The sequence below is a fragment of the Calonectris borealis genome, chromosome 10, assembly GCF_964195595.1.
Source record: "Calonectris borealis chromosome 10, bCalBor7.hap1.2, whole genome shotgun sequence".
Taxonomy (NCBI): Eukaryota; Metazoa; Chordata; class Aves; order Procellariiformes; family Procellariidae; genus Calonectris; species Calonectris borealis.
The window spans coordinates 17,280,813-17,293,317 of NC_134321.1; the positions used below are offsets into that span (position 1 = coordinate 17,280,813).

Below are 12,505 nucleotides of genomic sequence, written 5' to 3' on the forward strand. Positions count from 1 at the left end.
TTTTTATTCCTATGTGATTATACATCCCACTTCATATAGGGATTGAAGCCGTGCAATACGCCGGGGTCCTACGGCGGAGAACAGTCCCTCAGGAACAGTGCCACTGGAGCCGGCCTCGGAGGGGCCACCAAAGCTATACCCCGGGGTGCTGGCCTCAGCCTGGGCTCTGTCCTGCATCCCGGGCTCCCCAGACCTCTCGGGGGGGGCAGGTGAGGGGTGCCAAGCTGCTTTGGGGTGAGGCCAGCACAAGCCCACTCCTTGCATTGCACCCCCTTGCAAGGGTGGGCCTGATTCTGCACCACATCTGCTGCAGAGAGCCCCAGCGGCTGCGCTGGTGGGCTCATCCCTGGGGAGACCCGGCTTTGCTTTTGCCACCCACTATCCCGGGAGATGGGTGACAGCCTCTGGCAGCATCTGGGTGCAGGCGCTGGAAGGAGGCGCTGCCAGCAGGACAGGGGAGGAAGAAGAAGAAGAGGAAGAGGAGAAAAAAGAGAAAGGAGCTGGGGAACGGCCACGGCAGCCAGGGCTGCCCCAAGCACAACGCTCTTCATAGTTTCTCAAGAGGCCTCAGCCGCTCCTTCAAGGTTTGCGTTAAATCTGTCACATTAGCGAAAATAGTGAAGATTACCCAGCTTGTGGAGGAGATGAAAGGCAGCCCCCTTCCGATCCCTCCATAAAGGAAGGGCCCCATTAACACCTAGTGAAATATTAGCCATTAATCAGGCTCCGTGCAAAATAAAACCATCCACATTTATCATTATTGGATCCTTAATGAAGTGATAATGGGAATGCTGGGGAGCTGTGATATTAATGTCTCCTAAGAGGCAAGAGCAGAGCCAAGGGCGGCAGCCAAGATTTTTAATTTACTGCCAAAAGCTTGCGCTGTTAATAACGCAGTTACTTCTCCCGGCCATTAGCACTGTTTGGCTACAAGCAGCCCGCTTAGGAGAGCAAATCGACCCCGAAAGCACCCGGGCTTTGCTCACCCGCTACCTGTCCAGTGCCTGGGTGTGCTTTTCACGATGGCTGTCCCTGCGTCCCCTGCCCACGTACGGTGACGTGGCCAGGGAGCTGTTGGCCGTCTCTACCCATCTCTCTCCTTCCTGGAGGCTGGCTGGCATAGAAAGAGTTTTGCTTTTCCAGTAAAAAGGGAAGGGACTGGGAGTGTCAAAACCAAGCAACTCTTATTGTCCTCACTCTTTTTGTGACTTGTCTCCTTAGGTGCAAGCACCCCAGAGCCAGGATGGCACGGAGCTGGTCCCAGCATGACCTGCACACTGGGATCACTCGGTGTGACCGCAGTCACACTCTGGGTTTCTTCATTTGCCCGGGTACGCTCCCATGGTGCTAATATCCCATCCGGGACAGCGTGGGCAAGCTGCAAAGCCCTGCTCAGCTGTGGTGGCTCACTCAAGTTCCTGACAGGAAAGTCATGGCTCCTGGCAGGCTCCGGCAGCCCGGAGGCAAATCATTCCTTGGCAGGTAAGCAATGCTGTTGCGTCTTTAGATGCAACTGTTATCTCACAAATCCTTGCAAAACCTGACGAAGCGTGGCCCAAAAGTATGCTGGCTCACGCAGGGGGTCTTTTGCTGTCAGCGAAGGGACCGCAGGTCGGAGGGAGCTGGCGTTGGGCTGGAGCAGTAACAGCAATTCTGTGCTGAGTATTGTCCAGAGGAATAAAACAATGCCTTGTTTGTAGGGGGTGCGCACCAAAGCTCCTTTCCTCCCTAGGCAGAAGATGTACAAGATCCACTCAAGCAATCCCTCAGAAGTGGAGCTTCAATCTATCCAGGTAGAAGCACCAGAAGAGGAAAAGTTTTTCTGTAACCTGGGTGTCCTTGGTCAACCTCCCCCTGTCCCGTTATCTCCTCGTTAGAAAAGAAAGGACAAGAACAAAAACCATGTATGGAGGCCAAGCAAATGTAGATGTGAAGTGCACTTCAAAGAGCTCCATCCTTTCGACAAACCTTTTATTAGCCTTCTCTCCTCCCCAACACAAACTGTTTTTAATCATTAGTGAAAAGCCACTGTTTAGAAAGCAAGGACACTGCTCAGGGTACATGTGGCAGGCATTTCCCAGGAGAAGCCAGCGAGCGCTAGCCCAAGGTCTTCTGAACTTGACTGCGACGCAGCTCCAAGGACTATCGCAGCGCTCAGCAACATGGCAGGGCTGTGGGCAGAGCGCAGGGGTATGGTGGGCCTGTGGCAGCGTGCCCAGGCTGGCACGCCAGACCTGCTGCTGGAGATGCCAGTGACCCTTCTGCCAGGCACCCCAGCCCAAAACTGGAGTCACTCTGGATTTCACTGGAGCAGAATTGGACAGGAAGCATTAACATTTTGGAGCCAGCTTTAGCCAGTTATCCTGGCCGCAGCCCATACTTTTTGGCTGTATCACTGCACGTGTTAGTGCCCCCATGGTGCTGGCATGCCGGGCACGCAGCAAAAGCCAAATGCTTTGAAACCTGCTGGCCACCTCTGGAGAAAAACACCCGGCACAAAGCAGCTTCTCCAGCACAACTGCCACCTGACATCACGGGGGCACAGCGAGCTTTATAACGCTTGGCAGGTTTTCCCCAGCAGATCTCAAAGCTGTTTGCCAGCGTGAGCAAGTTCAGGCATGTTACAGAAGACCTTCAGACTCAGAGGACAAATGAGATGCGTGGATGAGTTTAAACCACTGGGGTAAGACTGAAGTTTTGAAATCCCCAGGCTTATGCCTTGACACTACGCCTGGGCTGTGGCCCAGACAGTCCAGCTGCCAGCCTGGCATCAATACCAGGCCCCGTGACGGTCCTGCTGATACCCCTGCTTGTTAGATATTGGCTTCGAAACCAAAGCAGGAGGTGTTGCATCCTCCTCAGAAATCCACCCTCTGATCCATCTTGGAGTGGGGTGCAAAACGACTGTTCAGTGAGACACCACGACTCATGTGTTGGCAGGATGGTGTATTTATGTCACGAGATGAGATCAGCCACACGGAGTAGGTCGGTCTGTCTGGAAAGAGTCTGAGTCAAGCGTATCCTGTTAAATTAGGGCTGGATTTTCAAAGGAGCTCAGCTCCTACTTAGGCTCTGTAACAAGCAGGCAGATATTCAAAAGGAGTCGGACTTGTTGGGTCATACTGGCTGCTGAGCTGAAGTCCTTTGAATATCCAGCCAAAACCATCACTGTGCCTGTTGCTACAGGCAGAGCCCTTCTGAAATCCAGCCCCACCGTAGGCTCCACGTCCTGGGAAACCCGGCTCATCTCTGCTCTCCCACATGTTGCACTGCAGTAGGTGACGAAACCGTGATAACCACTGCGTCCTTATACATGCGGGGGAGCGGCTTCCTGTCAAAGCACGGCTCCGGCAGCTTTGCCCTTTGATCAGCTCAGCAGCATGGGTCAGGAGAGCCGAGTGTGAAGGTTTCCTTGCCTTTTGTTCTGTGGAATTAGCAGAGTTAATCAGAGTGACAGCGACTTCTGCCTCAGTGCAGAAGAAAGGTCAGTGGCTCAGGCTGGATGCACGACTGTTTTCTAAGCAGTTGGAAAGCAACACCGTGAAAGCTCATAGCATACATGCAGCTGGCATGGAGGCTCTCTCCTGACAGGGATCAGCGGGCAGGATGCCCCTGCGGAGGGAAGAAGGCTGGAGGAGAAGGACTCCACTCAGCTGGCTTGCCACTGCACCTCAGTCGTCCCCTTCCTTATGCTGCACAGTGAAGGTATATCACCCTCTGTGTCACTGTCACTGGGCACTGCTTTTGTGTCATGCGTCCAGTATCAAACGCTGCTCTCGGCCAACGTGCTCCTTAGCCGCGCTGCTGGGTGTGCATCATGCTGGGCTTGGGGTCTCTGTGTCGCCTCGGGTACCGCGTGTGGGAGGAGCTGCAGGGCACTGTGCTGGCGCGTGGAGTGGGTGCTGGGTGTCCCCTTCCCACCTGCCTCTAGCTGGGCAGGCCTTGCTATTGCTTTTACATCCTTCAGTCACCGTAATGCACTTCTGTGAACCTGCAAAAGCTGAGCTGCTCTTGAGCTGGGGGCACTGGAGATGCAACAGCCACAGTGAGGACTTTCCCTGGCATGGAGAGTCCTACCCTGGCCTCGATTTCCCCACATCTTTTAACTATAGTTGAAGCAGTCACAAGAGTGGCGGCTCTCAGCAGAAGTGTTAAATCTGGCCTCCGTGTCTGTAATGTGACTTCTTACCTTCCTCTGATCCCAATTACAAGTGCTTGCTTTTGCTGTGGGCGTCCACTCATGTGTCTAATTAGTGGATTCTTTCTGTCAAAGACATTAGCACCCTCGACAGCAAGCCCTAATTTAAGTAGTTTACATTTGTCTGCAGTGTTGATGCCTTAATTTACCCCCGATCCCAATTAAATGCATCTGGATATCTGCAGAGGGAGCTCTCATGATCTCTCTGTGGCTCTAATTAAAATGGCCTGGATGTCCATGACGTTGGTGCCCGTCAAGCCTGTCACCAGGAGGTGATGCCCACCGTGGAACTGGCTGAAGAACGTATAGGAGTCGTTGTTGCTCAGAAAAGCCTCCACATCGAGGCCCTCCTGCAGTGCCTCATCCACCAGCTCCGGGCTGCAGAAGGCCCCTGCCGCCTCCGTCGGCCCATCCTGCCCGTCCGTTCCCCCGCTGAGGAAGACGATCTCGCACCTCCCTGGGGGGCTGCTGACTTCCATAGCCTGTGCCCTGTGCAGCCCCAGCCCCACGCGCAGGGCCAGCTCCTGGTTCCTCCCTCCCTTGCCGGTTCCTTGAAGCTGAACTGTGGTTTCTCCGCCGGCCAGGATGCAGACTGGTCTTTCACGCCCTAATCCTCGCAGGGCCCGTAGAAACTCAGCAAGGTTCAAACCTGGGATCTCCAGCTCTGCCGCCAGCTGCAGGAGATTCCTCCTCACCTCATCGCCCAGGGGCCCTTCTCCGAGGCCGGTGAAGCCCAGGCAGACCAGCCGGATCAGCTGGCAGTACAGCATGGCGACGCAGCTGACTTCCCCGCAGATTGCTGCGCTCAGAATCAGAGTTGCGTAGCCCAGGCCCTCGGCTTGGCGTTTGGCCTCGTCTAAAGCCAGCGTGTTTGACCCGATGATGATGTTGCAAACGTGGGAGTAGTCTTCCGGAGCAGTGGGCTTGGAGGGAGAGCTGGACAGGACTGTTTCCACGGACTTGGGCAGGTTGTGCAGCAGGTTGTATTTGGCGAGTATCTGAAGGCAGTCTTGGACACTGTGGGAGCTGGCAGCAGTGGGCCCGCTCGCTATGATGTCCAGGGGGTCACCAATCACATCAGAAAGGATGAGGCTCACCACCTACCAAGAGAAACACCTGCACATTATTGCGGGAGGCAGAGACAGGTGACCACACAAGAGCCCTGGCATAAGCGCTGCTCTGAGTTATACTTTCGCCACCCCCATGTCAAAGCAGATGGAAACAGGGGCAGATCTTGGCCCATTTTTGTTTTAAGGGCCCATGAGAGTCACCTTGCCCTTCTTGAACTCACAGATCTAAAATGTCCTTTGATGCTGGACCATCACGTTGGAAGATGTAACCCATGCCGCTGGATTTGTCAGGCTGGTAACCTACAGTGGGTTCAGCGATGGCACGTGCTGACAACAGTCCCCAGGGGAGCCAAGGGTCGGATCCAGCCTCGAAAGCGCTGTGGTGGAGCACCACACATTGGAAGTGCCTGCTGGGTGAGGGCTGGGGTCTGCTGAGAGTGGTGTGATGGGACGGCTGACATTTGCGGAGTCTGAATTCCCCCTTCTCCACCTCTATCTCCCTGAGAGTTTGGGTCCTCAAGGAAATCTGAGTCCCAAAACAGTGTGCAAAGGTGGTTCACTCAGTGACGGGGAAAAAACCCTGCAAGCGCACTTAGGTCAGTTGATTAAACTCCTATTTTGAGGGCCGATGGGTGATCTCTGAGCAAGCAGGGGCTTCCCCTCAGTTACCCGTGCGGGATATGCGAGCTGGGCCAGCCCTCCACCCTTCAGCAAGGACAGTGTCTTCCGGACGATATTCAGCTCTTGTATGGCAGCTCCTCGGGAAGCCAGCATCTTTGTGAGTTTTTCCTTCTCTTCAAGGAGGATGGGAGGGATGGGAGCAGGCAGCAGGGCTGATCCACCCCCTAGGATGTAGAAGAGATGGCAAGAACATCAGAAAAAGGAGGACGGGAGGAAAGCAAGGCTGTTCAACACTTGAGCCTTTCCTCTTCCCTCACCAGTGCGCAGCGGGAAGGCAGAGGTGGTTGGGGAACTGTGCTAATATCTCTGGAGAATTCAGTTGTCTTCACCAACGGGTTTTAATCACTGCTGCCCTGCACTGTCTGCAGTCAGCTACACTTCACCCGGGCAGCGTAACCTCACCGGACCAGGGTACTGCATGCCTGCAGTATTGCGGGGATGACAGAGAAAGGCCAGCAATTACTACCCCCACTACATCAGGCTATTCGTGTGTTGTCACACTGATTTTTTCAAGGGCTACCTGGATGGGTGAGCAGGGACCACGGGCTCCATGACTTGCACAGCATCAGTGCTAAGCAGGTGGAGACACTGCCTGCTTTGCTGGCTCCGTTTATTCAGGACAGTGTGTAAAAAGACCAGCTATGTCTGCAGCAAGATCAGAAACTGCTGAACTGCACTCATCTAGGCCTGGGAGGAAAGGAAAGGGGGAGAGAGTAACGCAAAGGACAAAGCACACCCACAGTCCAGGGTGATAGCCTCATTGATGGGAATCCTGTCTGATACAAGCGGGCATTGGAAACGTGGAAAGGAAGGCAAAGAAAAAAAGTTCTAATGGAAAAGAGGAATGGATGGAAAATACAGAGTAGAAAGGAGCAAGATCTGAGCAGAGAGTGAACGTGCACAGAAGTACAGCTGAAAGCTTCTGTCAAAAGGCAAAGCCTGCTCAGAGGTTTGAGACAAATCAGCATCAATAAAACATGATGAGCAAGAAAAACAAATGCAAATGCCTGTGTTTCAGTCAATAGCCAGGGATCTAGCTGAGAGGCAGGAGCAGTTGGGGACCGGTTGCTGTGTGGGAGTGCACATGCACAGGGAGTCACAGCCACGGGGAGATCCTGTACAGGCTCCCCGAAGGGCTGAGGAGTCTCTTGGAGATCCCCGTAGCCAAAGGACAGGAGGAAGCCCAGGGGAATCCCCAGCAAGCGCAGCTAGATTCTTGGGTGTTTGCCTAACGGCACTATTCTCCCTGCACCACATCAGGCTCCAGCATCCACAGAGGAACAATCACTGGGTAGAGGAGACCAAGGGATTTCTACAGAGCTGCTCCAAGCCCCTGCATGCAAAATGCCCCGTGACACCCACTCTCCCAGCTGAGCTCAGCCTGGGGCGATGTCGCTGCATCCCTCTGATGCACAATATCCACCTTTCTTACCCAGCCCTGGGTCTGGGGACAGCCCGGGGCCCTAGCAGACAGGGCCTGGAGGTGTTCAGGGCTGACCCTGCAATCGTGCAGCTCACTGTGTTGAAACCTGGGGGCCTCATTTCCACTGGCCGGGAAGCAGCAAAGCCCTGGGAAGGGTCAGTCCCGAATCTCAACTTACAGATTCACATCCCTGCACAAATTCGGAGCATGCAAGTCCACCAAGTGCTTGCTTCTCCAAGTCTGCATCCCCAAATGTAAGGAGGGGGCAGGAAGAAAGCATCTCCTTGCTGAGGGGTGAGAGCAGCTGGCAGGCTGTGCCCGGAGGTGCCATCTCACAGTGGCGGTGCAACCGCAGGACCCAGCCTGCGCAGCTCAGCCTCTCCCCAGTGCTGGGAGATAGCGTGTCCACTGCAGCAGCAGGTAGCCCCATGCCTTCCCCTCCTGCATCCCTGGAGAAAGGCTGGTGGGAGAAGGGAGAGGAAAAATCACAGAGGTGCAAGTGTCAGGGCTGAAAGGGCCAGCACAGCACAGCGCTCCCCTGCTGCACGGCCACGTGTGGGCAGGCGGCTGGAGGGCCGTCAGCGGAGCCCATTCCCTGGGATCCCCACACTACCTGAGATGAGCACAAGGAGCAGGTCGTCCACAGTCAGACCCTCAGCCAGCTCCTGGATGGCAACTGCTCCCTTCAGAGCCTCTGGGTCCGGGAGGTTGTTCTTGGCACCTTCGATGACCTGGATTTTGCTGTGTGGCTTCAGGAGCATCTCCCTGGTGAGGTAAGAGAGGCAATTACACCACTGACACGTGCACCTACACAGGCAGGCAGGCAAATGGGCCTGGTGCACCAGAGGTGGACGGGGAGGTGGCCTTTGCTGAGTGTCTCTTCCCCAGGGCTGGGGAGGCAGCACATCCAGTGCAAGAGATGGGCTGTGTCACTGGTGCCACCGGGATGTGATGTAGGTTGAAGACCAGGGTGGTGTGGTGGATAGGGTGGGCATCAGAAGCGAGGGCAGCTGGAAAGGACTGAAGGGGTTCACAGCAACATCCCACAGAGGATAAATCTGGCAGCCTACCCCCCCAAACTGTCCAGACACAGCCCCCCTTACGGCATTCCTGCTCGCTGCAGGCTCTCCTGGATGCCTAGTGGCACGTTAATGATCCCCCGAACAAGGTGGTCTCCCAGGATCTCTTCTGCTGCTGCGGCCATCCCCAACACAGCTTTGCCAAAACCCACCAGGTACAGGTCCCTCCTCACTGGAAAGGCCTGGCCCTTCACCAGCAGCTGAGGGCACCCGTCTCCCTGGAGCTTCACAGCCCTCTTCAGCATCGGAGCCGGCCGGACGGTGCCCACCGCGCTGCGGAAGAGGGACAGTGCGTGCTCGCAGAGGGACATGCTGCGCAGGGCAGCCAGGCTGAGTCAATCTGCTCGGTGGGGTGGGCTGGTACACACTCTGCTGACGCTGGCAAGGCGAGAGCTGGGGCAGCGGGCACCTTCCAACCTGCAAGGGAAAGTGAACACTAGCAGAAGAGACAGGGCTGTCACAGGGAGAGTAGGGAGGCCAAAACATGAACAACAGAGCTCCAGTTCCTGTTTCCTCTAGACGAAGGTGCCATATCAGCAGCATTTTCAAACCTCTGCCCAGGCAGGAGGGAGGGAAGGATCCAGTGTCACATTTAAACTACCTGTCAGCTTGTGGTTCCCCTGCAATCCCATCACTTCCACAGGGAAGGTGAGCCCTACCAGCCAGCTTCTGCATCACTGTAGATTTGCCACTGGCAAGCCATCATTTCTATTTGCTCAGCGTTTGATGCCTTTCCAAACTGTGGAAGCTGCTCGCTGTCCTGGAGAGAGCAGGGTGTCTGAGTGGAACAGCTTTTCACTGCATTAACTCCCTTTCTCGTGCTAGCCAAATGCTGATCTCATTCTCTGGCTGCGCATTGCCCCATGTGTCTCTACAGCATCACGCACAGACTTTGGAGAAACAACAGGCTTGCTGGCTGCCTGATCCCTTGCTGCTGGTGGTCACAGAGAGACCAGTAATGAGGTTTCCCCACCAAACAGCAAATTAACACAAGGCTTCATTCGCCTTTATTTTTTAGTGCTCTCATTATCCATTAAAATCACATTTAGAGCCCAAACAGGACTTAAGATCCAGGCAAAGTTGCCAGCTGTGTCTGTGAAAGCCCATTTGAGCTAGTCTCCACTGAGTATTAGCATTACATGCAACAGAGGTGAGTGTGGACCAAAGGATCTCAACTGCTCAAGGGCAGACACTTGTCCTGACAGGGGAAAGGCAGCCCCTGCCAGCATGCACGCATCTATTCCCTCCTAGCATTTCTCCTTCCCTCCGCTAACTGGCAGCAAGTTCACTGCTGGCTTCTCAGGATCAAAGATCCTTGTGATCTGCATCTCTCCCGCTCACGGCAATTACAGTGCAGGCAATTAAGGCAGGATGCCAGGAGGCTGAAGCAGCCCAGGCAACACACTTGATCACAGACCCATTCAAATTACCAGAGAGAGTTAATCCTCTCTCTAGTAAATGGATGTGTTTCGGTGCAAAGCCAGTGGCTGGCTTCTTCTGGGAGACCTCACGAGTCCAGAGGTCTCTTTGTCCTAACACTCCCATAGCATTGCAAAGTGTTAATCATTAAGCCAGACAAGCTTTCCAACAGCTCCTCTGGGTCTAAATCTGCCTTATTTTGCTGCAAGGACCCAAGGGCTCTATGAAAACCTCCACACAAGCACCTTCTCGGGCAGTGAAACTGGGGCACACGCTGAAATCTATTGGACAAGGGACTTGCAGGTAAAACTATGTGGAGAATCATAGGTTTGCCAGAGAAAAAAATGATTCAATGCTTAAGAGAAACAGATTTTAAAGGCAAAACACAGGGCAGATAAACTATCTATCTACACTCCCTTTAGATACTGGTCAGGACTTTTCAATCATGAGGAGAGATAAAAGACAGGGTCCTGACCACTTTGTTACTAGACGCCTAAAGTTTACAGCAGCTGGTGCTGCCAGCAGTTTAAACCACTGAGCCTCAGCCCTCTTACAATGGAGCCAGAGTAACCGTGCTAACACCGGTGAAGTCAGACGTACACCTCTCAGGAACAGAGATTAGCATCTCCGTTCCCAGCAGGTCTCCGATTCACCTGGCAGCACAGCGCAATCAGAGGAAGGTGTTACAAAACAGAGGTGCATCACGCCCCAGGTCGCCTCGTCTGAGCTGCGATACAGGGTTTGCAGAAGTGGTTGGAGAAAAAGGCTTAAATGGAGCCAGGGGAGCTTAAGAAAATAAAGCCCCAAAGCTTTTAACAGGCTCTGTCTCTGCCTTGATGTTTCTGTGCACGGCTGACCCTGAAGACCAGGGGAATTGAGCACAACCAGACCTGCAACTGCGGCTCCTGTCACATGTGCCCTCCCGGCGGCTCTGCTCAGCTCCAACTCCAGACACGACACAGCAGGCGCAAGTTGTTGAAAAGCAATCCTCTCCTACTGGAGCTGAAAAAAATAAATGCCAGCTTAATTCATCTAGCACTTGTGTACATACTGCTCATGCTCGCTCTGGAAAGCATTTCGCTACAATAGCAGGCATGTAATCTGTTTTCTGCACTCCGAACTCAGATTATATTTTAACCACCGAGGCCTGATCCAGAGTCTGTTGAAGTCAGCATGTGTCTTTCCATTGCTTCTAAGGATTTTCGGGCACGTCGCCTGACATTGATCTCAGTGCACAGGTGTAAACACAGAGTAAATCCGGTGTAAAAGCCCCTTGCAGTCAGAGGTTATCCAACTTTACACCAACGCAACAGAGAGCTGAATTTGGCACAGACCCATTAGCTTTGGAGGTCTCAGCGTGTAACTCTGCTCCTTGTCAACTCTGATTAGACACGCAGGCTCACTGGAGGCTCCCCTTGGAATGGGGGTGCTGCTAATGATGCCACAAATCCATCTTTATGTAATTTATTTATACAGTCTCAGGCACTGGGTATTAAATGTCATCAGGGAACAACTACAAATCAGTGCTATGAAATCCACTGTAGATATTGACAAAAAATAAAACTCCTACTCATTTTACTAGGGCTTGAAAAACAAGATCAAGAGAACATCACCCCACACCAAGACATAGGCAGCCTTGGAAAGAAAAATAATCCAAATGGCAGCTCTCAGACTACTTCCATGGACGGTGGGTCTAGAAATGATGTAATTGCCACTTAGCTGCTGCGTATTCCATGTGGGGAAATTACATCCTCACATCCCTGCGTTTTCCTCTTTCCACTGCTGGCTAGGAGGAATCTGGGCTGGCAGAAGGGGCTGATGATGTAACTCATATTGCTTCACGCACTAATCTTTGTTCCCCAATTTCTCAGGGAAATCACATAGGGATGAACGAGCCCTCTTCTATATGGATATAAGGTGACATGCTATAGGCAGTAGTGGGGCTTGGGTTTTATACCTTCCCTTTGTCCCTCCTCAGGATAATTTGGAGTTGGGGTATAGATAGTCTTGTGGAAAGTTTTCTAGAAGTTCACACTTAGCTTAGGAGGAAAATGATGCTAAGAATTGCCTGTTCCAAAGAGAGGAGGAGGACTGTAAGGGGTTTAGATTAATCCCCTTTAAATGAAAACTTCCTCAGCTTTCATTGATGAATAATGTTCACCATCTACATACTTGTTTGCGTGCGTTACCATTATAAGCTCTTTCTTCAAGGGCTCCTTCTAAGCCTGCAGAAATTTCCACTGTTCACTCTTACAAAAAAAAGCAGCAAAAACCCAGCTCCTCATTTTCACCATCTCTGGGAAAGAGGAAGTGAAAGGAGCTGGACTGTGATAAAATACAGGCAAAGCGCTCGTTTGCATTACCTTTCATTAACTTTTTAATTAAAGCAATTCTGCAGGCAAGGAGCCAAAGTCAGAGGGAGAGAGAAACAATCCAGCACTAGGGGCAGAAATGTGATAAGTTGCCAGGTAAATTGGATGGTGGCATGAGACCAAAAGCATGGACATAGGGGGGCATAGTCTGAGCCATAAACTTGGAGTCACACTGGGGAGGAAAACAGTGAACAAATGAGCTGGCCATGCCTGTGCAGTGAGAAAAACGAGCCAGCACCTCGCTCCATGTCAGGTACTTGAAA

General features: G+C 53.0%; 1 protein-coding gene across 5 annotated transcripts in view; it reads right to left on the reverse strand.

The window, feature by feature from the left end:
* GLYCTK (glycerate kinase) overlaps nt 1–12,505 on the reverse strand; it is a 17,666-nt gene continuing 5,161 nt past the window's right edge. For 4 of the 5 annotated variants that reach the window (XM_075159126.1, XM_075159124.1, XM_075159123.1 and 1 more), the window contains 5 exons: nt 10,761–10,872; nt 8,476–8,868; nt 7,986–8,137; nt 5,938–6,113; nt 1–5,298 (listed from right to left, as the gene is read on the reverse strand). In XM_075159126.1, the coding sequence (XP_075015227.1) occupies nt 4,393–5,298; nt 5,938–6,113; nt 7,986–8,137; nt 8,476–8,762 (1,521 nt within the window). In that variant the 5' untranslated portion in view covers nt 8,763–8,868; nt 10,761–10,872 and the 3' untranslated portion in view covers nt 1–4,392. The remainder of the gene's footprint in view (nt 5,299–5,937; nt 6,114–7,985; nt 8,138–8,475; nt 8,869–10,760; nt 10,873–12,505) is intronic. The other variant, XM_075159125.1, reaches the window with a different exon arrangement.